Source organism: Exophiala viscosa (genome assembly GCF_022695815.1).
Source record: "Exophiala viscosa unplaced genomic scaffold EDD37scaffold_6, whole genome shotgun sequence".
NCBI classification, from domain to species: Eukaryota; Fungi; Ascomycota; class Eurotiomycetes; order Chaetothyriales; family Herpotrichiellaceae; genus Exophiala; species Exophiala viscosa.
In genome coordinates, this window is record NW_026944358.1 from 514,115 (window position 1) to 538,817 (window position 24,703).

Genomic DNA, 24,703 nt, shown 5'->3' on the forward strand with positions numbered 1-24,703 from the left:
TTCAAGACGGAAACTGATGTCGACAACCCTAAGATTTCTGAAGGCTTCACAGAGCATAGTCTTTCGTGGCATGGAATCGGAAAAGAACTTCGGACTTAGGACATGAACGGCCAGTTCACGGATGGTGGTGACAGGGTGGCCCTGAGGAAAGAGAAGGTGCTTGAGTTGTTCCTTGGTATGTTTTGTGTCGTTTTCAATTGGCATGGCGCAATCGATGGAAAAAGTATCAAGGAATCTCTCCGATAAGACATGCTTGCATCTTCCGACAGTGGATAGCTGAATCTTAGTCAATTTGGGAAAACAAGCAATGCTGGCGTCAATGAAATCGGCATATGCATTGGACTTGATCAGGTTTTGTTGATTGTCGTAAAAGGTGCGGTATTTCTCGTACTTGTCCTCAACCTCACGCTGGAATTTGATGAGGTTTCGTTCGAATAGTCTCTTCTCTCGGGCGGTAGCATTTCTTGGAGGTGGTTGAGGTCTCTCTTGACTGTGATGTTCCAGGTCGTAATGAGACGTGTAGGTATGGATGCAGCCGACATTTGCTAGGATGTTGCCCTCGAACACGACGCTTTCGACATATTTCCGGAAGACATTGTGTGTAGCAAGATTCTTGAGACGTTGGAGCGACTCTTGACTGCAATGGAAACGGACTTTCTTGACCAAAGCTTCAGCTCCGACCTCGGCCATGCGTTTATCAACCAATCGTACATTGGCGACACTCTTGAAGTCCAATCGTCTGAAGATCTTGAGGAGTATCTCGTCCGGAGTATTGTCCATTGTGTCGTTGTGGTTTTCGCACGATGTGGTGGACAGGAGCTTGAGGTAGGCGTAGGAAGGGTGGGGAGGTCGTATTTCTAAGCACCGAACTCTCAAGGTTGTAGGCAGAAGCAGTTCAATGAAGTGCTGCGAATTGAAGGCTGGCCTTGAGGCTCGCAGGCCAGAGCGTAGGGGAAGAGGGTTCTAATTAGGCCATCCACAGATTGTGTTGTGTGAAGAGAAGGAAGATATTGGAGGCGAAAAGGGAAGAAGTTGAGAAGTTGAGGAGTCACGTTTGGTAAGTGCTTGTTTCGGCAAGTAACAACAACCCCAACGACGCAGGCACAAAGAAATGTAAAGCGGTCAAGATACTAGGTACCTACCTACCTAGATAGGTAGCAACTGCCGGCAATTCACAATGCCACACACGCGGGGTGCAAAGAGTGAAGGTTCGTTTCCCTTTGTGGTTGAGTCTGGGCTGCTTTTCAGCTCCCAGTGGTGTCGGGCGTGAAGCTATCAGATAAGGTGCCTAATCGATAGACGGTCTTGCCCTAAACAGTGATGTGACAACCCCCCGTGAGCCCCTCGTTCTTTCCCCTGCAGGTAATGGTGGGCAGCGTGGAGCGCGTAAAGTGGTTCCCCTTAGCGGGCAATCCCAGAGGCTAAACCGCAGTCGACATTAGCGGGTCTTCAGCTCCCGGCCAACCTTCATCTCATTCAGCGATCTAACCGCGCAACGAATCTATTTGGGTGCATCTTCATGATACTGCATTGCAGTCCTACCGTTTATTACTCGACATCGAACTCCTTACGCCTACAAAGTCAAGTGACCCAGACTCCTTGTCCCACCTCAATCGTTTGACTCAATCTGCTCCGGTCGCTTCACTTAATCACCATTTCCAACCACTCAAGACTCGACCCGCGCAAACACAGGTTCATGTCCAGCTGATACAGAGCACATTGGCTCAGAGCTTACGCTCTGAGCCGCCGAGTCAAGGCAACATCTTCTTGCCACCTCAATGATTCCTTTGAACGTCGCTCTCGACTGCTACGAAGACCATATGACAATGGAGTCGAGTCAGGAAAGGGAGGATCGACCTGGGAAATCGAAGAAGGACACCCCACACACTCTTTTGGCAAAGCATCTACAGGGAAAGAAGTCGGAATGGGATGCAATAACAGCACAGAAACAACCTCTACGACTCCTTGATCTGCCCTTGGACATTTTACACGCAATCTTAAGAGAGCTCACCCATACAAACGATCTTACATCCCTCGCTTTAACCCACTCCGCCCTTCATGCGCTTGTCATACCTCACATCTATTCCAGGTTCGATATTGTCTGGCCTGACGCAAACGCTACCTTCGAGAATCGAATGGGAGTCGATGCGCTTACTTATGGCTTAGCGACTTTGGTCATGGCTCAGGACGTGTTCGGCGAGGCTTCCTATCAGCAACAGACGCACCACCACTGCGAACAATGTGGGCACCGAAACCATCCAGTCTCTCAAGACATCACCAAGCCTCCAAAGATACGAAGAGGGAATTACTTTGCACAATACACACGAAAATTCAGTCTAGGCAATGGACCGGCAGACTGGGTCCAAGAATATCTCATCACAAAGGAAGGTGGAAAAATGTTGGGAACTCTTGTCGCACTTGCAGTTGGAAGAATGCGCAACCTCGAGGCTTTTATATGGGACATGCCCACAGGTGTTCTGCGTGATGTGTGGCTGGCCCTGGCCTCCCTAGGCAATCGTGATGACGGACAAGAATGTCGTCTTGAAAGAGTATGGGTCCGATGGCATGATAACCAAGATCAAGGTCCATTGGCTTCACCTCCAGTAGCTGGTCCCAGTTCTGGTCCACAAGCATCAAACCTACCGTCCATACTCGTTGGCTCGGCGAATTCTCTATTTCAGATCCCTCCCTATCCCAGGGTTGAGTTCCCAACATTCTCGATATTGCCTCCACTCAAGAGTTTAAGTGTGCTCGACATCGACGAGTTGCCATATGCGGAGGAGATGAGTGTGCTCATCGAGAGATCACTGGGCAAGCTCCGGGAACTTCGGGTTGGAATGGCCTCTCATGCACAATTTGATATGTGGGCTCGACCCGCCGAAGATAGAACGCCAGTCCTACCTCCCCTCATGGGCGGTTTGGGTGATCAGACTCCTCGACCAGGCGGTATTCTTGGAATTTTGGTTCATCGATTCTGCGATCCCTTCGCGCAGCAAAGGAAAAACTACATGGCCCCAACACTCGAGACACAACCCCAATCCGTCGAGGAGGAGGTCGAGCTAGAAGGAAACCCAGAACCAGCCAAGGCGGAAGATCTCGAGAATGCAATCAGCGCTACAGACATCAATCAGCTCGGCGATCTGTTGTCTGCTTCTAGTATTCAGGAGGAGGATCTGAACCTAATGTCTGCTTCTAGCGCTAAGCGGGCTGCTTCGTACAGCCAGATGTCGGCTTCGAACGACAATCATCCTCCTATTATGGGCGATCTGTTCCAAGAGTCTGCCAAGGAGGATCACTCATCCCGTAGATTGCAGCTAGACACACTCGAGCTGGAAAGAGTCTACCTTTCAATCACTGTGCTGTCAAAGGCAATCGATTGGTCAAGACTGACGTCGCTTACCCTTCTGGGCTGTCGAAACCACGAAATAGTGTGGAAAGCACTTCGAAAACGCTTCACCCCTAGCAGTCGGAGAAGAGTATCCTCTGCAGCATTCAGAGTCTCATCCAACGCCGCTATGCAGCACCCACAACTGAGCACTTCAACCATTGCAGAGCTGGCTCCCTCGGACTATCCCTTGAAATTGAGACGACTGCATACTGATACTGTTTCACCATCGTTGATTGCCTTTATCAAAGATACACTTGCACCAGACAGCCTTGAATGGCTCTTCTTGCAGGATAACAGTATCTGCAAATCTCAAGTCTCCATAGACATGATCTACAAAGGCGCGATCCGACGACACCGATCAAGCCTGACCAAGCTCCTCATCGACAGCACGTTGAGGTCGGAAGATCCCGAAACCCCGGGCACCAACTGGCGGCGGTGGGTCTTCAATAGGGAGCTTATCACCTGCATCACAAGTGGCAAGATGAAGCTTCGCGAGCTCAGTATGTCTATCGACTATAAGGATTGGCACCACTTTCTGAGGCGACTCCCTAACGCGACCTCCTTGCGATCGTTACACATTCCTCATATTGCTGAGCACATCAGCGGGACGGTCCACTCCCGCGAGGCCGCATTGCAGGTTCTTGACATTGTTGCCTTGAGGCCAGAACTTGAACTGTGCTATCTGGGGATACAGAATCAGTGTTTTGAGATCCTAGAATATGCCAATGTACGGAAGGGGTCAAGCTTGGCGGGCCCATTCCCATCGAACAGCAACCCTCATTCAGGAGATGATGTCGAAACAGACCAGGCTGCGGGAGGGCATGGCCATGCAGGACATCACGGCCTGAATCAACATGCCCATCATGGCCATGCTCATGTCCAGTCCCACTCTGACGACGAAGGGGATGGGGACATGAATGATTCAAGCGACTTTGAGGCGGTGTCAGATACAGATGGAGACATTACCGATGGGGAAAGTGAGGAAGGAACAAGCTCAAACATGCCCAAGCCGACGTGGCGGTTGAGGGAGATCTTATTCTACGATGACAAGATCTCTATCTTCAAAGCCAGACATGGGAAATTATGATACGTTCAGTGCTCGCTGGTGAAGAGCGGGCTGATAAGAGACCAGGATGACGGAACACAAGTGACATGGAAGTTAGGGCCACGATATCCGGAGTTGGCCAGCTTCATGAGATGTCTGGTAATCACCCTGAAACTGGAGGAACGCCGCTGTCTGGAGGAGTTTTCGGATATGACGATGTCCCAGGCGGTGCGTGGAAGGCTGTAAGGGACGACGACTTTGGTCAACAATTGTAGCTAATATATCATATGGTCATTTTAGCGTAGTTTCGGGAAGATCAAAGCTTCCAGGGGCAGATATGCCACTGAATGATGAACGTTTTACGATGAAAGAGATGTTTACAAGCTGCATTTGTCTGTAGACGACTTAATGCTGTTTCCAGGAGCTCCAGCATCCTCCTGACACCATAGTGCATGAATGCAACGCAGCGAGATACGGTGGCACAGAGACATGGCAAGTGTCTCTGCATGTTCGTCACCCAGAAGGCCGCCCTGGTATATACCGTCAAGCCAAGTCAGGTCAGGTCGATATCTTCGCTTCGCTTCACATCACTTCACTTCACTTCACTTCACCTCCCTCGGCACAAACAAATAGACTCGATATATCTGTAACTCCCAAATTTCTCTTGCACAATTAGCCGCCTCAAGACGCATCAGCCGCCGATAGAATGAATCGGGGACTGTTGGCCGAGGGCGAGTGAAGCTCAGTCTATGCTGGAACAAGGATTCAGTAACCTGAGCCGCCATAAAACCAAGCCCCACTCAAAGGGATGAGTTTGACTTGATACTCTCTTGAAAAGCAGGAAGTTCGAACCCTACTAAGGGGTTCGTTGCTGAGAGACCCTCTCAAGAAGCAGGAAGTTCGAATCCCAAGGTCGTTGCTGAGAGGACAAGTTTTTTTTGGTGTTTTGATATCATGATATTCAGGAGGTGACTGGTGTTGCTGGGAAGAAGAGCTCGAGGGTGCAAATATGGAAAGAGCAGCTTCGCTAGCTGGAATACTCACCTCTTTGCCGTGAGTGGTTTCAGGGTCGTATGGTTTTCCCGAGTGTATTCGAAGAGACTATAGGTCTTTCCGGGCGGGTGTCGTCGCGTCGACCTCAGTGCTGCTCGGATCGTGATGCTGCACTCTAGAACAGGTCGAAACCATCCTAGACTATAGCAACAGGTACCCGTACTGGTATGTGAAGTCGGTGAGGTGTCCGAATTGCTGTATCAGGAACTTTCACTCACTCCGGTATCAGTACGGCGTCCGTATCCACCAAGTCAGGGCGTACTCTGGTGATCATCGAGGTTTGTCGGCACAAAGCTACGAGGGATGCGCATCAGAATGGGTCCCATCCCAAGCTGAGGACTTGCAGACCGCAACAGAGGGAAGCATTCTGAGCCGCCTCTGAGCTCCACTTCTATTCAGCCTCTCGCTTCTTCAAGTGTTTGTATCGGTCTTTTTGACGGACTGTAGGTGATGGTGAGCTTTACGACCTCGTACAGCAAGGAAAAAGGGTAGCCGCCTCCCAGGGCGAATGTATTTTATGGGGCCGCTCCAATCGACATTGAAAGAGGGCTGGCTTCTGAAAAGCGGTAGTTGGGTACCTTGCATATAGGGGATCTCATAGTGGAAGAGGCCAATGGACTACTACAAGTAGTAAGTGTCTTGACTGTCTTCTTTGAGAAGCTCGGCTCTCTAAGTTGATAGGACACCTCTTGGGGCCAAAACAGGCGACATCTATCCCGTAATCGAGGCCGGCTCCAGCTTCCGTGTCCCTGCGAGCGAGTAGACGAAGCTGAGTGGGAGCTTCCTCTTTCATACGGATTCCAATGTGGGTTCTGACAGAAATCCAGCATGGCGTGTCAGTGCTCTTCTTGCTACTGAACGCTTGCCCGTGGTGTCCAAGAGCTGGAGGACTGTGTATACCGTCCAACTACCTATCACGAGCGTGGGTAGAAAGCGCTCTGCTGGGGTTTTCATACCAGCCTCGGTGACCTTGGAGGGCCGAGCAGTGCCGGAATCTCCTCGTAATGCAGTTGCCTTTGCAAATCGGCCCTGATTCGATGTGAGCAGTCACGGCTGCTGACATTGTAGTGGAGAACAGTCAGCTCTCGTCATCGAGAGCAATGCCGAACCCGCGCCATGGCAATGTCTGCCCTAATGATGAATCAGATCGACAGGAACAGCCTACTCACATTTGATGATGGTCGTTCTTCATTTGACACCCACTAGCTGTAAAGTGCTGATGTGCTCCAAAGGCCGAAAGAGGTGATCACGCACACGGATTTAGGTATGTGGAGATTGACACCTAAGGCACTGTCTGGCCAGGGTCTCCCATCAATCCAAACAATGTCTGTGCTTATGGTCTTTTTGGGGGCCCCGAAGTTCAGGCAGCCCTGCGGACGAAACTCCTAAACAGCTGCGGTCCTCGTGGAAAAGCCGTCGTCGCAATAACATCAAACAGACATTCCCAGGACTTAGGCTTGAGATTGCATCGAGATTCCTTCTTTTCGACTTCGAATCTGTGAAGCTTTTGTTGCAATAGTGATCCGGAAAAGCCATTGACCGCGAGGCAGCGTAGATGCCCGGACATGACGGCATCTGACAGAAAGTCTTTCGCGCCCTCGTCGAGCTTAGGGACATTCCCAGTTGGGACAATCGGACCGCACGTCAACGCAGGTTTTCCAGTACAAGCCATGTCCAGTCGAACCGACACGGAGAGACTGTGTTTCTCTAGAGCCCCAAAAGAGATATGATTTGGGGGCAAGCCTTTTGACATGTAAGCCATGGCCACATCAGCACGTCAAGGCATGTGTCAAGTTTGTCTTTGCCGTGTGCTCAAACGATCCGTGCCGCATGAAGCACCAGAACCTGACCTTGACCCTGAATATCGGTACGGTGGCCGAGCTGCGTCAAGTACGTTAGGGACTTTCGCAGAATGAGTCCGGTTTGGTCCACCAACTAAGCAGGTGTCCTGACGTTGCTTGCACCCATATACCAACCGGAACTGTACCCACAAGCAGATTTCATATGAAGGTAAGATACATGGCAGGCAAAACATTGACCTGGTGGCCCGGAACGTCGAGAAAAGCACGGTAGAGACGACAATTGAGTCAGCACCCTTTCTGTATTTGAACTTGGTCCCGTAGCCACTGCAAAGAATTGATGACGAGACATCCTCGCACCAGACTCGTTTCCCGTGTCCGTGTCCCAACAAAGTGACACATTGAATCGCCAGGTTCATGCATCACCGCGCGAGTGGTTTGCGGCTTTTGTGGTTCTCGTTTTGAATCGGACAGCGAAGCAAAGACTTACTCGCACATGGCGGAAATCATGGACCCTTCAAGTTATCACTATTCAACTTTGATCGTAAGCCGAAGTCTCTTGTCAAACCTAATCTCAAGTGGACGTTCCTGTTGAAACTCGGAACCCTGGTAGGATTGCCGTGGCATGAGATCTCATGGTACATGAACAAGGTTTCTGGGGAAGGCTGTCAAAAGGTCAGTGCAACTATTGACAGGCGACGAACATCCTACGGGGCCTACCGTCCGTCACTTGACGCTGTCCAGTAGCGGAGTGCCAGAAGAACTGGTTGTCAGTCATGGCAGCGTGGTCTCGAATCATGCAAGGTTCAGCCTTGACGTGCGCCCCATTCAAGTTTTGTGACTCGGATCTTGTATACTATACCGCCAACACAACACGTTCGATTGGAGAATTTCCACACTCGAACTCAATCCGAAGGTGGGTGTTACGGGTTGTTATGTCTGGCGGTATAAAAGGACAGGGTTAGCTATCCGCCCTGTCTATAGAGGCGTATGTTTCAACCTACCTCGAATTCCTCTCTACATTCAATCCGGTATTATAGGACAGTCTCTCCTTGCTGCGACTTGCTTCGACCACGAACCACTCTTATCCCTCTCATTCGGTTTCACCTCCACCAACGAACATGTTCTCAAATTTCCGACCCTCCTGCTTGGGACTCTGACATTCGGCTCATTCATTGTCAACACCATTGGGGAATGTTGCGGCCCTACCCCTTGCGGTCCGTATCTGGACTGCTGCAGTTCGACAGACCTGGTGGATGCGTACTCCTGCTGCGGTGTCGGCCCTTGCAACATCTTCTGCTGCAACTGCGACAACGGTTGCATCGCCTGGGATCATTGCCCTGATAACTCGGGCAAACGCGACGTCACCTGGCCCGACTGGTCGGGTGCACCTTCAGGCAACAATTTAGCGGAAGGTGGCTCAGCATCTGCGAATGCGACATGCTCGCCCACAGCCAGCACGGAGGACTGTGTTCTGGCCAAGTTCGATATTCTCGACATCGGTGACGACGGGAAGGTCTCCATCCTCGAACTTCTCGCGGGTTGGGCGCTCGTGTGGATAGTCAGTGACGAGTCCGATACCTCAACGGATCCAGCGGATTACATCTATTTGGTTAAAAAGTTCGAAAAGTTCGACACCAACGGTGATGGGTACCTGACTTTGGAAGAGTGTGCCCAGCAACTATCCTAAGATTGATGTTCTGGAGTTCATCTACTTCCGCAGCAGCATCTGTCAAGATAGATCTGTGCAGTACTTTTCAGCTGATACGATTGATACATATTTTTCCCTCCTAGAACGTCCTTGAAACGTCGCAGCATGGATCTGCGTGTGATCGCGATTCCTGGTCCTGGTCGTAAGCTGCACCAGAAGACGTAGAAACACGTCCAAAGACCAACAACGACGGCGATGTAGACCGTCCTGACGTGAAGCGCAACAACGTCTTTGGTTGAACATGATTGGACAGTTCGATTCTGAGCATGTCTTAGTGCACTCGACCCACACATTGCAGTTCCGAGTGAACAGCAGGAGGCTGTGGAGGACCAAAGGCGAAGCGCAACACTGTCATGCTGGGCCGATGTATATATTTTGTGCAGTGGTGGAGGTAGTAGTGAGTGAACACTGAATGAATAACGTGGGCCAAGACAGACCACAGTGGCAGCCTCGCACCTCGCAAAGCACGGAGTAGTCCGTAACCAGGCACCCGGGGATCGACCTCGCCTGGCCCGTACGCGATATTTGCTGTTAGTCTACCAGCATTATTGATCTTGTCTTTTGGTATTTTAGTAAGTTATTTGTGGCTGACAAAAGGTCTTGCACAAGCTAGTATTTTCCATCTCATTCCGAAACACCCAATCATGCTTCTTAAGACTGGGGCTCTGCCATCGGGCAAATCTGCCCTCGAACCAGGGTAGCGCTGCGGCCCACGCCACTGTCAACTGGCCTTTCCGACGTACTGCCGGGAACGAGTCGGATCATGGCACTTTGTACCTGACCGTGGGAATGTCCAAACGCTTCGCATCAGCCGCCTGGACGGCTAGGCTGAGCGTTGCGAGAGTCTTCCTTTCCAGGTCATTGCTGACAAAGGCAGAAAATTTCGTCGTAGCCGTCCTTCTTTTTAAAAGTACGGAACCCGAAACACGCCACGAGAAATGGGTCCTCGCTAAATATACGACGTAGCATTGTAGCTACCCAAATACAGTACCGAAGCGAACTTTATCGCATCAACCCTTTCCACAGAAAGTCAAGAACATTGGGGTTTGCTTCTCCCGTGGGGCAGGTATTTTGGTGAAACGGCGAGATCATGGAGGCGAGATGGGCATGACTTCGCATGACGTTGCCTGGCTGGGTCCTTTATTGCCGTCACTGGTCGCCGCAGCTCAGATCTCGTAGCCGAGTCAACCTCGTGGCGATGTTGTCATCAGGCGAGCAACAACCTAATCGAGAGATCTCCCGCGCTTTCTTTTGTGGTCATAAATTCGTTATACAGTCGCATCAAAGTTGATCTGGAGCCCTCTTCAGCCTTTTGAAACTCGGCCTGAGGTATCAAGAATGGGTCTACCTTTGCATTTACCACCGGACATGTGTCCATTCCTGGCAGTGGTCCTCGTGAATTCGGTCCCGCAGTGAGGACAGACCGCCTTCACGGCACTGCCAGACTTCTCCCTTTGGTGGCGTAGAAGATTGCTGAAGGTGGAAAATTGCCGTCCGTTACAACCGTGATCCCAGCATTGAGGCTTGGGCCTTGATGGCATGATTTCAATCTCGGCCGGGGTCGACTCAAGCGTCGAGGGTACAGGCGGGAACGGCTGCATCGCCATTCCTATCGAAGGCAGTGGCTGCTGTGGATGAGCAGCTTGGCCGTGCATGTAAAGAGCACTGGAAGAATCGGAAGGTGGTAGACTTATCGTCGACCCATGTGAGACTGTGCGTCCCACAGGATAGAAACCCTGCGCTTCCCCCTCGTTTTGAGGCACTGTATAGCCCGTGGTCTCTTGATGCGCAACATTTGGTGGAACAGGAGTGCCGAAGAAACCTCCTTGTTGAGGATACCCCGTTGACGGTGGTGACATGTGGTATGAAGACATCCCGTACATTTGAGGTAAATTCGACGCGCCTTGTGCCGGCATCCTCGACATTGAAGGTAGTGATTGTGACTGATGGAGTTGATTCTGTTGTTGCTCCGTCGCATAGGCCAGGAGCATTTCACTCCGGCTGTGACTGCGCCCTCGCGATACGCTAGGCCTCTGATGTCGTATGGGCGTCCGATCACGCGTTGCAGGTGCCGCCAATGCTCGTTGCGGAGAGTGAGGGGGCTGCTTCCGGTAGGAGCTCTCGGAAGGCGCTTTTGGATGCGACACCGTCAGTAGTTGTTGTCCTGGTGGTTCAGGATCGTGTGAGACGTTTCTCGAGGGAACATGGCCGAAGTCTACAATGCGATCAGTGCGCGCCACAAGGTGTCCTGTGACAATCGGCATCTTACGTTGATAGGAACTGGTCATATCACCACCATAAAACATCTGGCTGGGATGAAAGTGCACCGAAGCAGTCGGCATGACTTGAGCCGCCATTCTGCCCTTCTGGTCAGTAAACCAATACAACAGGCAGTGGATGTTCCACCGACCCTTGTTCCTGCACAGTCCCTCCGTGAGCTCCTGCCGACTGTAGGCCTGCTAAAGAAAGTTGGTGTCGTTGGTTTGGTGACCAGGCGTAAGTGTGATTCGGATAGTGGAAAAGATTCTGCTGGCGAACCCCCTCCTCTTGCAACCGCCAAACACTGTCTTGCGCCGTATCTGATCTATCTGGATCATATCCAGTCTGATAGGAGACAGCACTGCTACCGCCTTGCCCACTTGCGCTCGGAACTCGACTATTGCTGAAACCCGCGCCGTGGGCTCGAATGGCTGGCCGTTCTGTGGCCGTGGAAGAGGCCGACAAGATGGAATGAGTCGAGTGGGACAAGCTTTGGTTCGCAATGTTGACTGACTTTCAGCTCGAGCCTGCTGGAGCAAGCTCGAGACGGGATCTGTCACTTGTTCGAGGCGATCAAGTCTGGAAAGATGTTGCTATTGATTGATAAGAGACGGAAAGTTGGCGGTAGTTGTGCCTCAAAGGGCCCGGGCCCGCCCCGATCAAATAAGATCTCGAAATAGTGATGCTTCTACCCCTGTGCTGGCAAATCCGCAAGAGTGCTGATTGAAGTGCCTTCGGCGTGATAACTGTAATCAAATGATTGGCCGGTGATTGATGTTCAACTCACGGCGAGGGACGGTCGCGCTGCTCGAGTCGGGGAAAAGCTGGTGGCCGTAACCACAGAGTTGGGAGGGGGCGTAATGAGCGAAAGCGGGAATGAACTCGATGGATAAACGCTTCTCAAGAACCAAACCCAGGCTATACTTATTGTAGCCCTATAGCTCTCCATACGTCCATGATTATGGTCAATACAAGAATCTGTCCTCTATGGGGGGCTGAGCGATGCCGAAAGCTGCAAACCGTGGGTGTGGCTCGAGCCTGCTGTGGAGGGCTGGAAAGCCACTTTCGGACAGCTAGAGGAATTGAAACAAGGTGAAGATGACGCCGGGATGTTTAGAGACTGAACACTAGAGGGGCCAGGTGGTTGTTGACGAATGTTAGGCGGCAGTGACAACGGTATGTTAGGTATGACGAGAGGTAGTCGCGCGACTGTCCATTCAGGCAGAATCTGACCTAGATTCGTGGCTTTCTCCAGGGCCTAAGCATCTGAAGACTAGCTTGCAGTTCAGGGACAAGGAGATACCAAAAAAGTATATAGTATGGTAATAATCGTAGCGTCAGGAACGTATTGAAAGGAAGAACGCCCCGGGAGCCGTTGGGATAAAGGCAATGCCATAGCCATCCGAGAGCAGAGGCCCGGGGTTCTGTTTCCACGAACGAAGCTATTTCAGCCACAGTCAGCAGTGCTTACTTACTCAATGTGAAAACGGTGGGGCCCGACTATGGAACCACATTAGAGGACATTACCATTTTTCTCACCTCATACCATAGTAAATGCTGGCAGCATAAAGAATGGGGTTTGAAATGACACAGCCTCACTCATATGCCAGCTGATCGTGTGCCGCATCGGCGCGCGGTGTTTCAGTCAATTGGGACGTGGTATCGGCGAATAAGCCCACGTAACGGGTAACTTTAAGGTGGCACTAGGTCAATAGCAAATAAGCAAGCACTTGCGGGCACCGTAAGTTTGGTGGGTTGAGCTTCAAAAGTGCTTGCGACGGAGGCTGACCATAATATTTGGCACAAACATGACGACCGACCCTCAGGAGCTGTCAGCCTCGAGGTGAAGATGGCAAACGCCGTCAATAACTCGATGAGGAAAGTGGGTGGCACACTGTGGTGGCCATAGCGCAAGATCTTCGTTGTATCAAAGTAGAGTTCAGGTCCCATGTTTGATCCTACCTTGCGCATCGCATAGAATAGACATCGTTCACCCTCCTGGTTGAGAATGAGACAAAAGACCCAGCATATGATCAGCCGGACTAACTGCTGGCGTTCAGCAAACCTGCGGCGACAATGATTTGAGAAGTGACTTCCGTACTGACCCTATGGAGTGCTCGGGAAAGGCCCCCTAGTGGTCGAGTGAGATTGAAAAGATGAGAAAGTGTTGGATCAATCTCGCCCCCAAAGGCCAAGGCACGACGTCGGTGTTTTTCAACCTCCAGCTCCGATCTTGATCCACGTGATGAGGGTTGGCCCCGTTGTTTTGTGTCGTAGTCGGCAACATAACGTCTGGTGCCTTGGTTTATGTCTGAGACCTGACTCACCTGGGTACAGAGGAATGTGGCGGCCTCGGGCGACGTATCTCGTGGTGCCCGTCTTACCAACCTCCAAGTCGTAATGCCAGTTTGCCTGACTTGGGAACGACGACGAGTTCTCGTACTTCAGAGGGTACGGCCTCATTCTTGTGCTCGGGGATCATCACAAGGTACACTAGCCATGCAGTACACCACGGAAAGAGATGTCAATGTGGAGGTCCGATGTAATGTGGCCCGATCTAAGCGAGGACCAGCAGCTTGTAGCCAGATGCAGTCAAGGTAACGAGCCGCAGTCCGCATGATGCTCCACTGCTTTGGGCAACCGGTCACCCATAAGGCCTTCAAACAGGACGCCGTACCTCCTCTTTGGCATCACTTGCGGGTACCAGCACGATGCCGTCATAAGTACCTGTCCCAGCTCCCGTGGCCAGGTGTAACATGATTTGCACGCCACCAACCTCATTTGCGCCAACCGCCCGGCGGACAACGCCCTACTCAAAGACACCTCAGGGGGGAGTAATACATATAGAAGGGTTGGCTGCTGATCTGCCACGGCGAGATTGGAACAAGCGTTTGGGAGAAAGAATTGCGAGACTACTGCGTCGATACCGTATTAGTAGTAGTTAGGTTGTTGGCAAGGAAGACGCGCGATTTCTGAAGAAAGCGACTCTGTAGAAAGCGCCATGGACGTTGCAATTTCAGACTTGTTGAGTTCTATCAGATCAATACGATATATTTCATTGTCAGAGTGAAGGAAAGGAAAGAAAAATGGCCGGGTGGAGGAAAATACGGTGAGGCATATCGCAAGGCTGGTCTAGGCTCTGTCTGGACATGCGAGGCACATGACTTGGGCTACACTAGGCTATGACGAACAGCAAGTCCAGGTGGCTTGGGCGCCTGCGTGCGAATTTTGGCCTTTGATCTATCATGCACTCACTTCACTCTCCTCACATGCCACGTCTGCATCTTCCTTTTGAGCCATTCAATGCAAACACCTGTCCCTTGTGAGTACTCGGCTGCCTACAGAGTCATCGCAAGCGACAAGGGTTCGCATTGGGAGTATTAAAGGTCTACGAGGACAACCGGGTGGTGGGGGATCCTGTTGTGTCTTCAGCCCTTGTTCTCCCACTGCTTCACCCATACCACGGCGTTCCTGAGCGCTACCCTCATCGAACATGGCTTCGTTCCTCGAAGAGCTTTGGAATTCGGTCTTCACACCTGGTCCAACGCCGACCCTCATAATTGCGACAAACGCCGCCTTTGCCGCCCTTCAATTCCTCCTTCTTATCCTGCTTATCGCGACTTACTCTATTCACTTTGTCATCCTGTCTGGGTTGTGTGGCGGACTATGGTATTCTATCAACTGGTTTGCTGCTGAGCTCGCACAAGCTCAACAGGTGGACCAAGCGAAGGAGAAGCGGTCCAAGAGCCCTGAAACAGAAAACGCAAGTGATACGGAGACCGAAACCACTCCGCCCTCCGCGCCTGATGAGTCCGTGACGGCAAAGACAACTTCTGCTACCCTCGGACAGACTCAAACACATGAAAGACTTAAGCCGTCATCTGAAACGCATCTCGAACCGTTATCCGCTGGTAGCACCGAAGCGTTGAGACGTCGGCGGAGCCTGGGCGAGAGCTCCGGATATATCAGCACCGATAGCGAATGGGAAAAGATATCTGAAGGGGAGGAGAAGAACAAGTGATGAAGGATTGACCATGATCATTGGTTGAAATATCACTATACATACCAGACCTGATCTGCAGGCCGAAGATGAGAAAGAAGAGGTTGGCGTTGCCCGCTGGTCAACTACATACCACAGCAGGCTTGCACAAGAGACGTGTACTCCTTTTCTGGCTATTTGAAAGTCATTCGTCGAAGGATTTGCACGACGCAAATATCAAGATACCCAATGTACCAAAGAATACAACTGAGTAATCCCTTTCCCGTGACGGGGCCCTCCGTGGGACGGCTTGCTGTGGTCAAGTCTGTGATATAACTCCTTCTCCATACATTTATCACGGGCTTCGAGACGACCAGTAATCACGAAGCTTTTTGCGTCGTCAGCTCTCTCTTTCTGCGCCCTTGGATTTATCTTTCACCGTTTGATCTTGTTCGCAATCGTGCGCTCAGCTTAGATAAGCGACCCCATGTATGATTATCGACCAGCAAAGGGGCTCTGAGACAATTTCTGGCGATGATGTTGTCAAATATCAGCAGCTTGCCGGTCAAGGGGTTGTCTTCACCAAAGATGACCGAACAGGCTCTATCTATACTGTGCCCGAACCCCAGGTTACCCTTGTAGTGGCTCGAGTCACAACCCCACAGCGGCACGAGCGGGTCTCGTCCTTTTACCCCGGATTATCAAGGTCAAGTCTATTTGACAGCACGTTCGATTGGAGGCAAGAAATTGCTCGGGACATGTAAGTCAAAGCATTCTTCTCGACTGCTACACTTTTCTCGAAAACTTAGATAGAGCGTTGCCCGTCAGGCATATCACCGTTGCCGAACATCAGTAGGTCTAAATGATAATATGCATATTCCTTGTTCAACAGTGGGATTGAACACGTTGTGAACAGGAAGTAGGTGGGCCAATTGTCATTCAGCAGACTGAAGAGGGCTCTCGCGACGTCGACTTAGACATTTTCGATGGAGTTGTGCACCAGGTAGTCGTTGTTTGCAGACATAACAGCGACGACGCCCAGATCACGTGGGATGTCACATGGTCTTGTCATACATCGGCCCCTCTTCACTTCACTGTTGGTGACTCGACACCACGCTCACTCCCAAAGCCAAAGGGGACTCGAAAGCCACCACTCTGCCTCTACACCTGACACACTCATACACACAATGTGTACGACTTGCCCTCAGTAAACAAGCACATACGACACAATTCAGGAAACAACGACCGTTCTCGAATCCGCAACCATGTGCCTTCGCCTCTCGCAGCTGCTGTACTACTCCCACACCGTCACCCGCTCTTTACCTGGGTCAACCTTACGTTTCTCTTTACGGCGGCATTATATATGAGTCTTTGAAAGAGGAGGTTACGTTATACTCTGGAGGAGGGAACTACCATGGCATCTATTTTCACATATCAGGACGAACCGCCTCGAATCCATTCACCTTGGTCAACCCCAGGTACAGCAACTCCGCAACCCTTGCAGAACGTGGGCACTCCAGTGCAAGAAAGGCTTCAAGATACACAGGGACTCAAGAAACTGGAACCTGAACGACAGGATGGCCCCACAGAGTACAAATTGCATCTGCTCCTACGCCCAAGGCGGAAATTCGTTTCCAGCTCGACGGCATCTTCGTCTTCGGGGCTCTACTACTTTAACTCCCAGCCCGCCGCTCCCACGTCTCGGTCTCTCGAAGTTCCGGCAGTTGATCGTCCCTCGGGTCAACCATCTGGCCAAGCTCGTCAAATGAGGCTCCAGCAGCTAACAACCCAACTACTGTGGCGGTTGCAACAGTCGTCGCCCTTTCATTCCTCGTCAAATGCGGAATTGGTCCTGCCAGTGCTTCCTGAAGCAACACCAAGACAGGGTGTCCCGGATCGTCCTGCGAAGCTTCTACCAGGCCTGGAAGAAAGCCAAGGTGCACTCTATGAGATCGGTGTTGCGGACGATGGTACATTGGTTGGCTTGGTGGAAGAAGAACTTCAAGAGAGCTTGAACAATCTGAGAGCCATGGCTGCCAGTCTGGGCTGCACCACCAATATGCTGCGAAAGGTTGCGGTTGGGAATTGCGAATGGGTAAACGCTGACAGTGACTCTGGCCAGGGACAACTGGAGAAAGATACTCTCTGGGTTGCAGAAGTATTGGTGTACCCCGACTCGCGTGGGTCTGTGGACGAGGATGTTCCGAAGCAGATTCTTGATCCCCCTTATGGCATCACCGAGGCGCAGGAGGACAGCCTTACCGAACAAGCTTCAAATGAGCAACTCCGATTCACCTTGGTAGGAGCTACTTCTGCTGGCAAGTCTTCGCTATTGGGTACTCTTTCCACGTCCACCCTAGACAATGGCCGAGGAAAGAGTCGACTTTCATTGCTCAAACATCGACATGAAATTGCTTCGGGCATCACGAGCTCCGTAGCACAGGAACTTGTTGGGTATCGAGCCAATCGAGAGCTCTCAGCTCCTGTCATCAACTATGCGTCGGGAAATGTCTCATCATGGGTAGATATCCATAATTTGGCAGACCGCCTTGTCTTTCTTTCCGATTCACCTGGATTGCCTCGGTTCGCCAAATCATGCTTTAGAAGCTTGATTTCCTGGAGACCATCATGGACCATACTCTGCGTGGCAGCTGATGATAATATGGAGGACATAGGCAGAACACCCACATTGACAAGCGGCACCTCTGTGGTTGGTTTCACATCCGAGGCAACAAGTCTTTCACTTAGTCACCTTGATTTATGTCTCCGGCTCGAGCTGCCCCTGATGATAGTCATTACCAAGCTGGATCTTGCTAACAAGACTGGTTTGCGACTAGTACTGGGAAAGCTGCTGACTGCTTTGAAGGCTGCACACCGGTCGCCCGTCATGTTGAGCAACACGCCTGGGCCATCAACGACGTCGGAGGCAGGCGGATCCGTGGCCGAACTTCAGTCCATTATGGCGAAAGACCAAGTCGAGATTGATCGACTCATTTCGTCCATACAAGACGGCGAATCCTCTAAACGTATACCTATACTCATGACGAGCGCCGTTACCGGACAAGGTATAAGCAAGCTTCACGCGTTGCTTCGCTCTCTACCTGATTCAAGTTCCAGGCAAACTACGCCATCACCTTCACATGGATCCCCCACACCTTCAGCAATCTTTCATGTGGATGAAGTCTTCAGCATCCCACCATCGCGAGTCTACAGTTCGGAAGCTGAGACCCGCCCTGACAAACAAGGTATAGTGCTTTGTGGGTATATTTCCCGGGGCACACTCTCGATTGGCGATGTCCTGTTCCTCGGACCGTTCGCGCAAGACCTAGACCTGCCTTCATCCCACAGATCTCAGCCTATGCTGCGGTCAAAGTCCTATTGTGCAGGACAGTCTCCCTCTGAGAAGACTGCTGGCATAGTGGCACGGTCGTATCAAGGGGAGAGCTTGAGAGCAGCTGCATTCAAGGCGCAGACGATACCAATTTTCCTGCATATAAGGGTCGTCTCCCTGCGTAATCTACGCCTTCCAGTGACTCATCTGCGACAAGGCGAGACCGGCACGATCGGAGTTGAGCTGATCCGGGTCGGCATGGGAAATGAACCATTCGGATTGGAAAGAGCACGAAAAGGGATGGTATTGATGCAGTCCAAGGGTGCCCCGACCGGCTATCACTCGTTTTCAGCAACCTTCCCAGCCTCTGACTTTGGTCAAGCTAACTCGCCACCCCTGATCCTGGGCGGTCATGCCATTCTCTACGTGAACAGTCTCCGAGCTGCTATCAAGGTGACTGCAGTGGCCTTGGATGACGAGGCACAAGGAAAGGAAAGATCCTCCTCGCTGGATGCGGAGATATTTTCGTTTGACAGCGACGGTGAGACTGGTAATGTCGGGGAGTCTGACTCAGATGCCAAGTCAGCAAAGGAGATTACAATCAAATTTCGATTTGTCAGTTCAGTTGAATGGATTAGTATAGGCGATCAGGTTCTGGTTGTACCGACTGTCACAGCTCCTGGTCCGGTGACAGGACCTGCAGTGTCTAATACGTCCGTACTGGCTGGCTTTGTTGGAAGAGTGAGCGACTTAGTCGATTGAAAGATGTCATCTGTAGAGACATCCGACCTCCAAATAGGTTGACCATGGACTAATTGTGTCCTTAAGAACATAACCTGTCAGCTGCCGTATCTTGTACATTCAGAGTCTTGCCTGTGCACGTGTCGAAGGCAGAGTATCCGACCCGAGAAAGATTCGCCGATCCAGCTCGACCTCCTTCTCCCAAGCACCCAGGCTTCCTCCCTGTACAGTATCGGAAGGCAGGGCGATCATCCTCACCCACCTCTTCGCAATAGCCATGGCGACTTCGTCCTTGTCCAAGCATGCATCGTACATGAGCAAGCACGCACAGGCCACGGCCTCGATATGCTCGAGAACTTCCCTTCCGCGACGATGTAACTCATGCGCCTTCAAACCGCCAACCATCTGCTTCAAGGCGGCATAGCGATTCTCAACGATTGTGACCTCAGCAGGGAATTCTGATCTTACTGCCTGCAGAGCAGCACGCGTCCACTCCCCAAAGACCTGATCGAGCACGTCAGTCTTGACCTTGGGATTTTTGATGACTCTCAGAACGTCCTCGGCCATCACGCTCGTCGTGCCCTCCCAGATAGGGCCGACGGCAGCATCACGAAATAGCCGCGCAATGTTCATGACGCCGCCGTCCTCGTTGTTCTCGCAGTATCCGACGCCGCCCAGGGACTCCATGCACGCTTGTAATCCCGATACGCTGTTCAACGTGACTTGGGCTTTCATGACGGGTGTCAATATTCGCAGAAGGACATCAATTGTATTTTTGTCTTTGGGGATGATGCTTGACGATGCAGGTGTCCGCGCAGCGTCACCTTGTTCGCTTGCGCCGAGGAGCGCAACACCTAGGAAGACGAGGTTCGTGTTGGCGGTGTACTTGACGGTTTCGGTGGCCATCCAGGATAGGTGCTGTGGGTTGTCAGCCAACAGGCCGCCCCGGACCTCGCGGACTTGAGTGTATGCGCGGCTCACGGCGAGGCCGCGCGAGAGGTAGCCTGCGCCTCCACTCGCGGTGTGCAGGCGCGTGATGTTGAGGATGGAGCTGATCTCTTTGACGCCTTGGCCTTCGGTGCCGATGAGGAAGGCGCGCATGTTTTTGATCTCGAGCTCGGCTGTGGGAAGACCTTTTGTGCCGAGTTTGGATTTGAGGCGTTGGGGTCGGACGCCGTTCATCTGGCTTCCACTTCCACTTAAAGTAGGTGTCTGGCGGCGCAAAGGCGCGTAAAAGGCACTTAGACCTTTGGATGTTTGGGCGAGGAGGACAGCCATGTCGGCATCGGTGGCGGATGAGAACCATTTGAAGCCATTGATTAGCCAGGGGCCGAGGGGCAGACCGTGGGCGTCGGTGGAGAGGTCGGATTGGATTTCGGATGGTGTCATACGTCGGGCTGTGGTCTCGGTGTTGCTGACGTCGCTGCCGCCTGTGCGTTCGGTCATCCATTGGCCTGATGTCCATGCGTAGGAGGAGTCGAGGGAGGTAAGGCGCCGGTAGGATTCGGTGAGGGTTTGTTTGCGGCCTGGTTGGTCATGGTCCGGGTCGTCGAGGTGTCGGCGTAAGAGGACGGCGGCGCCATCGGTCATGGCCATCGGGCAGGTTGCCAGGGCGGCAGTGCCGTGCCATAGGTGGAGAGTTGCGAACTGGTGGATGCGTCGATTGAAAGTCTGGTGCAGGGTGTATTGAGGATAACCATAGCCTACGATTCCAGCTTGAGTTTGGATGTGTTTGAGGGATCGCCAGCCTTCGCTCGTGCGTAGAGGGTCCGTAGTGTTGATTTCGCCGAATGTGGTGAGAGGATGGAGGGTCGGTTGGTTCGTTTCAGCGTTGACTGTGTGTTGGAGGGTTGATGGGTGTAGGACCAGTCGTGAAAAGTCATGGAAATGTTTAGATAGTTGGGGGGTGGGTGGATCGGGGAGATATAGATTGAGGACTCGGGCAAGGACTCTGTCGTCTGATTGACTGCCCGTGGCTTGCTCGCTGGCGGACCAGGTGTATTGTGGTGGAAGTGTCGGTAAAGCTTGGAAGAAGCCGGAGGTTGAGGACGAAGGTGTTAGATGGGCCATGATCGTAACGGCGGTCGTCGAAGTATACTTAGATGGTTGTTCACCTATGAATGTCTAGCACCGTGGAAAAGACGGTACGTTCTGGCATTGTGAAATAGAAAGAGGTCAAGATATCCTCTTACCGGTAAATAAGCTGTCAGCACTTTGGAGGGGACATATCCAAAGCAACCTTTTGGCCCTTTGAGCCTCGGTTCATTGCCAGATGATCTTCCCCAGATTGCGGATCGCGGACCCTGGATTCCTGCAGCATTGACGCCACTTTCTGCACGCTGCACGTCCCAAAGACTTCATGTAATTGTGGCGACACGGCTGCGAGTTAAGGTCTTGTTCCTGCATTACTGTCCTTGACACCCTCCCGGCGGGATCTGCTTGTCCATGGCCGAAGTGCCAGTTTATACTGTTACAGCCACAATCGACGACAATGCCTCTCAACACCCTCCGCCTCAACCATCAAAAATCGTCCCATCCCAATGACCGCATCGTCTTCATCAAGCCATTGCCGCGACCGGCTTCAGACCAAGCCTCCTATGATCTTGCCGACACATTCCTACGTGCAATCGCCGCGCAATGCTTGCCTCTCATGAAGAATCACTACCTCTCCGTCACTACGCTAGAAGAATACGAGCCTAACCGGGAGTTTATTGGCCGCAACTTTAACAATGGTGAAATCATTCAGTTGGTCCTCCGCAGCAAGAACGGCGGATGGGTTCCCTTCCGCATGGTACAGATGGTCATGATGCACGAGCTCGCTCATAATACGCACATGAACCATGGCAAAGGTTTTTGGAAGGCAAGAAATATCTACGCCGAAGAGATGAAAGGTCTGTGGGCAAAGGGGTATACCGGCGAAGGATTTTGGGGTGGCGGGCGCACTCTGAGCGACATGAGCACCGTCATGGGCAATAACGTCCTGACAAGCCAAGAATTGGAGGGTTTGCCACTTTGCGGCGGGACGTATCGAAGTCGCAGGAGGAAGCGCAAGGCCGGTGGTGATGGGAAAGAATTGACATGGAAAGAGAAGAAGGAGAGACGAATCGAGAAGAAGTTCGGCAAGAACGGCGTCGCGCTCGGTGAGGATGAGAATGCACGTATCAATCTTGAGATCAGTCGGAAAGGTCCTATCGGGGGGAAGCCTCGTGTGGCGCAGAGTAAGCGCGGGAGAGAATTGAGGGTTGCTGCGGCCCTGGCTAGGTTCGAGACGAATAAGCAGGAGGTGGCTACACTGAAGGAGCAGGATGAAGAAACGGGGGAAGAAGAGTATGAGGACGCTGATGGAGATCTCGAAGACGCTACGGACGGGAGTGGGAAAAGGATACTTGACAGCCAGGGCCACGGTATGGTTCGAATATGTGAGGACGAGGACACGGACGATGCCAATGTGAAGCGTGAGATGGAGGAACTTGAAGGGTTGGACCGATACTTCAAGCCAGTACAACATGCGGGCTCAAGGGATGACGAGGCAAGAACCCAACCAACCCAGCCCATACCGATAGACGACATGCCCCAGAAGAAGAATGCCGATGACAATGAGGATCGGCGGTCAACTGAAGCATCGACGGCTGCAAAGAGGGAGAGCCCGGCCCAGGCGCCGAAGGGTCCCAAGTCAATGTCTATCGATGAACTCCAAGCCGATACACATCCTGTCCCTTTTGAAAATTTCACGACAAGCTCAAAAACCTTGGTAGCATGTCCAATATGCTCACTCGAGAACCCCCGTTTGAATGCAACGTGCATGGCATGCGCTCATGTCTTGGATCCGAAGAAAGACCCGCGACATTGGTCCTGTCAGAGCGAGGCGTGTAAAGATAGTGCGAGTGTGTATCTGAATGCTGGAGATGTCGGCGTGTGTGGAATTTGTGGTGTGAGGAGAGGTGCATGATTACCAGTGGTTGTTGCGAAAACATGACAAGAGAAATGACTGTACGATTACAATGATACCCATAGCGAAAGAAGAGCAGAGCGGCCCGGCGATCGATACTTATAGTAAGCCAATTGGTGAGATATGAGCACAAAAAGTTGAATTGATCTACAACGGCTATTCATCATCGCTTTCCACTTTCATACGATACAGTATATGGGGTATCAAAGGTAAAGAATCATCCATGTCGCTCAAGCGCAGCAAAATCCATGTCTGGACGTACTGTAAAGACGGCTCAATACGCAGCCACCGAACAAACACCCTCGTGAGCCTTCCAGCACTCCAAAAGCCCACACACCCTCTCACCACATCCGCGCTTACACCGCACTTTGCCCCAGTACCCGCACACGGTGCAGAACCAGCGCTGCGGCTTCGCGACGAGCGCGTTACGCCCGGTGCGGATGGCGAATGTCGAACTGTCAGCGCCCTCGAGCGGTTTCGCGCGTGCCGCGGTATAACTGAGTGGCGGCTCGGCGAGGAGACCCTGCATGACGCGGTCGGAGGGCATTTTGGGCAGGTCTCGTGTGCGGAGGAGAGGGTCCTTGTCGAGGGCTGGATCATACGATACTTCAGGCTGGTCCTGTTTCGTCTGGTCCAAGGGTAGTTGCTGCGACGTCGTTGGTGTTGGTTCCGACGATTCTGCGGGTGGCGCTGGTGCCGGTGCGTCTGTCATTTCCACGTCGGCTTCGCTCTTAATCGACGTACGTGTGGCTTTCTTTGAGGTGTTTGTCCGTCGAGGTGTAGGTGTTGCTTTCTGCTCTGGTTGGGCTGGGGCCGCAGCCACTGCTCCTCGTCTCTTCGACTCCACGGTCTTTTGCACATGTGTGGGAACGGCTGCGGCGGCAGCAGTGGCTGCTGCTCCATAGACATTGACGCCGGCTTCTTCGTCCGCAAGATAGTGCTGGAAGGTCCGGCTGTAGGCCAGAATCCTTCTGACGTTCTGGGTTGTTTTGCGGTCTCTGCCCTTACCACCCTCGCGCTTCGGTATGGGAATGTTGGCCTCGCGGAAGTTTTCCTTGCCCAAGTCATTTAGTCTCTGTTGTATTGCCTTCTCTTGCTTTGCGGAGAGCTTGTGTGCTGCTTGAGCCGTTGCGGCAGTGCCATCTCGACCTCGCTTTCGTGATCCGAGTTGGACTGCAGGGATGGAGGCGCCGGTGTCGGGAATGTATGCCCAGCCGTGAGAGGGACGAGCGGTAGTTGCGGTGACGGGTAGCTCTTCTATGAGGGGCATTGTATTAAGCGGGTTGAATTGGAATGGATGTAGATTCGGATGCAGGAAAGGTGGAAGCGAGAATAAGTTTATGTTCCCCGGATTTCATAGCGGGGCCCGCGCTTGGCGTAGGCTTCGATGCTCTCGGACGTGCCTGAAACCATTGGCCACCTTCACCGTCATTCCTAGGTCCAATTTC

The 24,703-nt window shown here is 52.2% G+C and overlaps 8 protein-coding genes across 8 annotated transcripts; 5 read left to right on the forward strand and 3 right to left on the reverse strand.

Annotated features, from left to right (window-relative positions):
• Positions 1–1,473: 1,473 nt before the first annotated feature.
• Positions 1,474–4,803, forward strand: EDD37DRAFT_631959 (uncharacterized protein). Its single transcript, XM_062816683.1, has one exon. The coding sequence runs from the start codon at positions 1,779–1,781 to the stop codon at positions 4,473–4,475; it is 2,697 nt and encodes an 898-aa protein (XP_062669451.1). The 5' UTR covers positions 1,474–1,778; the 3' UTR covers positions 4,476–4,803.
• Positions 4,804–7,246: 2,443 nt separating this feature from the next.
• On the forward strand, positions 7,247–8,975 carry EDD37DRAFT_650661 (uncharacterized protein; the record flags this gene model as incomplete). Its single annotated transcript, XM_062818276.1, has 2 exons — positions 7,247–7,376; positions 8,533–8,975. 2 exons carry the CDS (start codon positions 7,247–7,249, stop codon positions 8,973–8,975), a joined length of 573 nt encoding a protein of 190 aa, XP_062669452.1.
• A 1,144-nt stretch (positions 8,976–10,119) lies between these two features.
• On the reverse strand, positions 10,120–11,719 carry EDD37DRAFT_429221 (uncharacterized protein). Its single transcript, XM_062812646.1, has 4 exons — positions 11,407–11,719; positions 11,266–11,354; positions 10,345–11,211; positions 10,120–10,288 (listed from the first exon to the last, which is right to left on the reverse strand). Exons 2-4 carry the CDS (start codon positions 11,351–11,353, stop codon positions 10,278–10,280), a joined length of 966 nt encoding a protein of 321 aa, XP_062669453.1. The 5' UTR covers position 11,354; positions 11,407–11,719; the 3' UTR covers positions 10,120–10,277.
• Positions 11,720–14,508: 2,789 nt separating this feature from the next.
• On the forward strand, positions 14,509–15,716 carry EDD37DRAFT_631968 (anaphase-promoting complex component APC2). The gene has a single exon (XM_062816684.1). It carries the CDS (start codon positions 14,749–14,751, stop codon positions 15,274–15,276), a length of 528 nt encoding a protein of 175 aa, XP_062669454.1. The 5' UTR covers positions 14,509–14,748; the 3' UTR covers positions 15,277–15,716.
• Positions 15,717–16,547: 831 nt separating this feature from the next.
• Positions 16,548–19,377, forward strand: EDD37DRAFT_429288 (elongation factor EF-1 alpha subunit). Its single transcript, XM_062812647.1, has one exon. It carries the CDS (start codon positions 16,649–16,651, stop codon positions 19,325–19,327), a length of 2,679 nt encoding a protein of 892 aa, XP_062669455.1. The 5' UTR covers positions 16,548–16,648; the 3' UTR covers positions 19,328–19,377.
• EDD37DRAFT_429300 (acyl-CoA dehydrogenase) lies at positions 19,234–21,630 on the reverse strand. The gene has a single exon (XM_062812648.1). The coding sequence runs from the start codon at positions 21,374–21,376 to the stop codon at positions 19,427–19,429; it is 1,950 nt and encodes a 649-aa protein (XP_062669456.1). The 5' UTR covers positions 21,377–21,630; the 3' UTR covers positions 19,234–19,426.
• Positions 21,631–21,633: 3 nt separating this feature from the next.
• EDD37DRAFT_631970 (WLM domain-containing protein) lies at positions 21,634–23,378 on the forward strand. Its single transcript, XM_062816685.1, has one exon. It carries the CDS (start codon positions 21,798–21,800, stop codon positions 23,253–23,255), a length of 1,458 nt encoding a protein of 485 aa, XP_062669457.1. The 5' UTR covers positions 21,634–21,797; the 3' UTR covers positions 23,256–23,378.
• Positions 23,379–24,586, reverse strand: EDD37DRAFT_631971 (uncharacterized protein). The gene has a single exon (XM_062816686.1). It carries the CDS (start codon positions 24,523–24,525, stop codon positions 23,530–23,532), a length of 996 nt encoding a protein of 331 aa, XP_062669458.1. The 5' UTR covers positions 24,526–24,586; the 3' UTR covers positions 23,379–23,529.
• Positions 24,587–24,703: the final 117 nt, after the last annotated feature.

Excerpts from the sequence above, each read along its gene's own strand:
- EDD37DRAFT_429221 (XM_062812646.1), bottom strand. The coding sequence starts at position 11,353 with ATGGCGGCTCAAGTCATGCCGACTGCTTCGGTGCACTTTCATCCCAGC. Across the intron at positions 11,212-11,265 it reads TATGACCAGTTCCTATCAAC|ACTTCGGCCATGTTCCCTCG; the intron begins GTAAGATGCCGA and ends ATCGCATTGTAG.
- EDD37DRAFT_631971 (XM_062816686.1), bottom strand. The coding sequence starts at position 24,525 with ATGCCCCTCATAGAAGAGCTACCCGTCACCGCAACTACCGCTCGTCCC.
- EDD37DRAFT_429300 (XM_062812648.1), bottom strand. The coding sequence starts at position 21,376 with ATGGCCCATCTAACACCTTCGTCCTCAACCTCCGGCTTCTTCCAAGCT.
- EDD37DRAFT_631968 (XM_062816684.1), top strand. The coding sequence starts at position 14,749 with ATGGCTTCGTTCCTCGAAGAGCTTTGGAATTCGGTCTTCACACCTGGT.
- EDD37DRAFT_631959 (XM_062816683.1), top strand. The coding sequence starts at position 1,779 with ATGATTCCTTTGAACGTCGCTCTCGACTGCTACGAAGACCATATGACA.
- EDD37DRAFT_429288 (XM_062812647.1), top strand. The coding sequence starts at position 16,649 with ATGGCATCTATTTTCACATATCAGGACGAACCGCCTCGAATCCATTCA.
- EDD37DRAFT_631970 (XM_062816685.1), top strand. The coding sequence starts at position 21,798 with ATGCCTCTCAACACCCTCCGCCTCAACCATCAAAAATCGTCCCATCCC.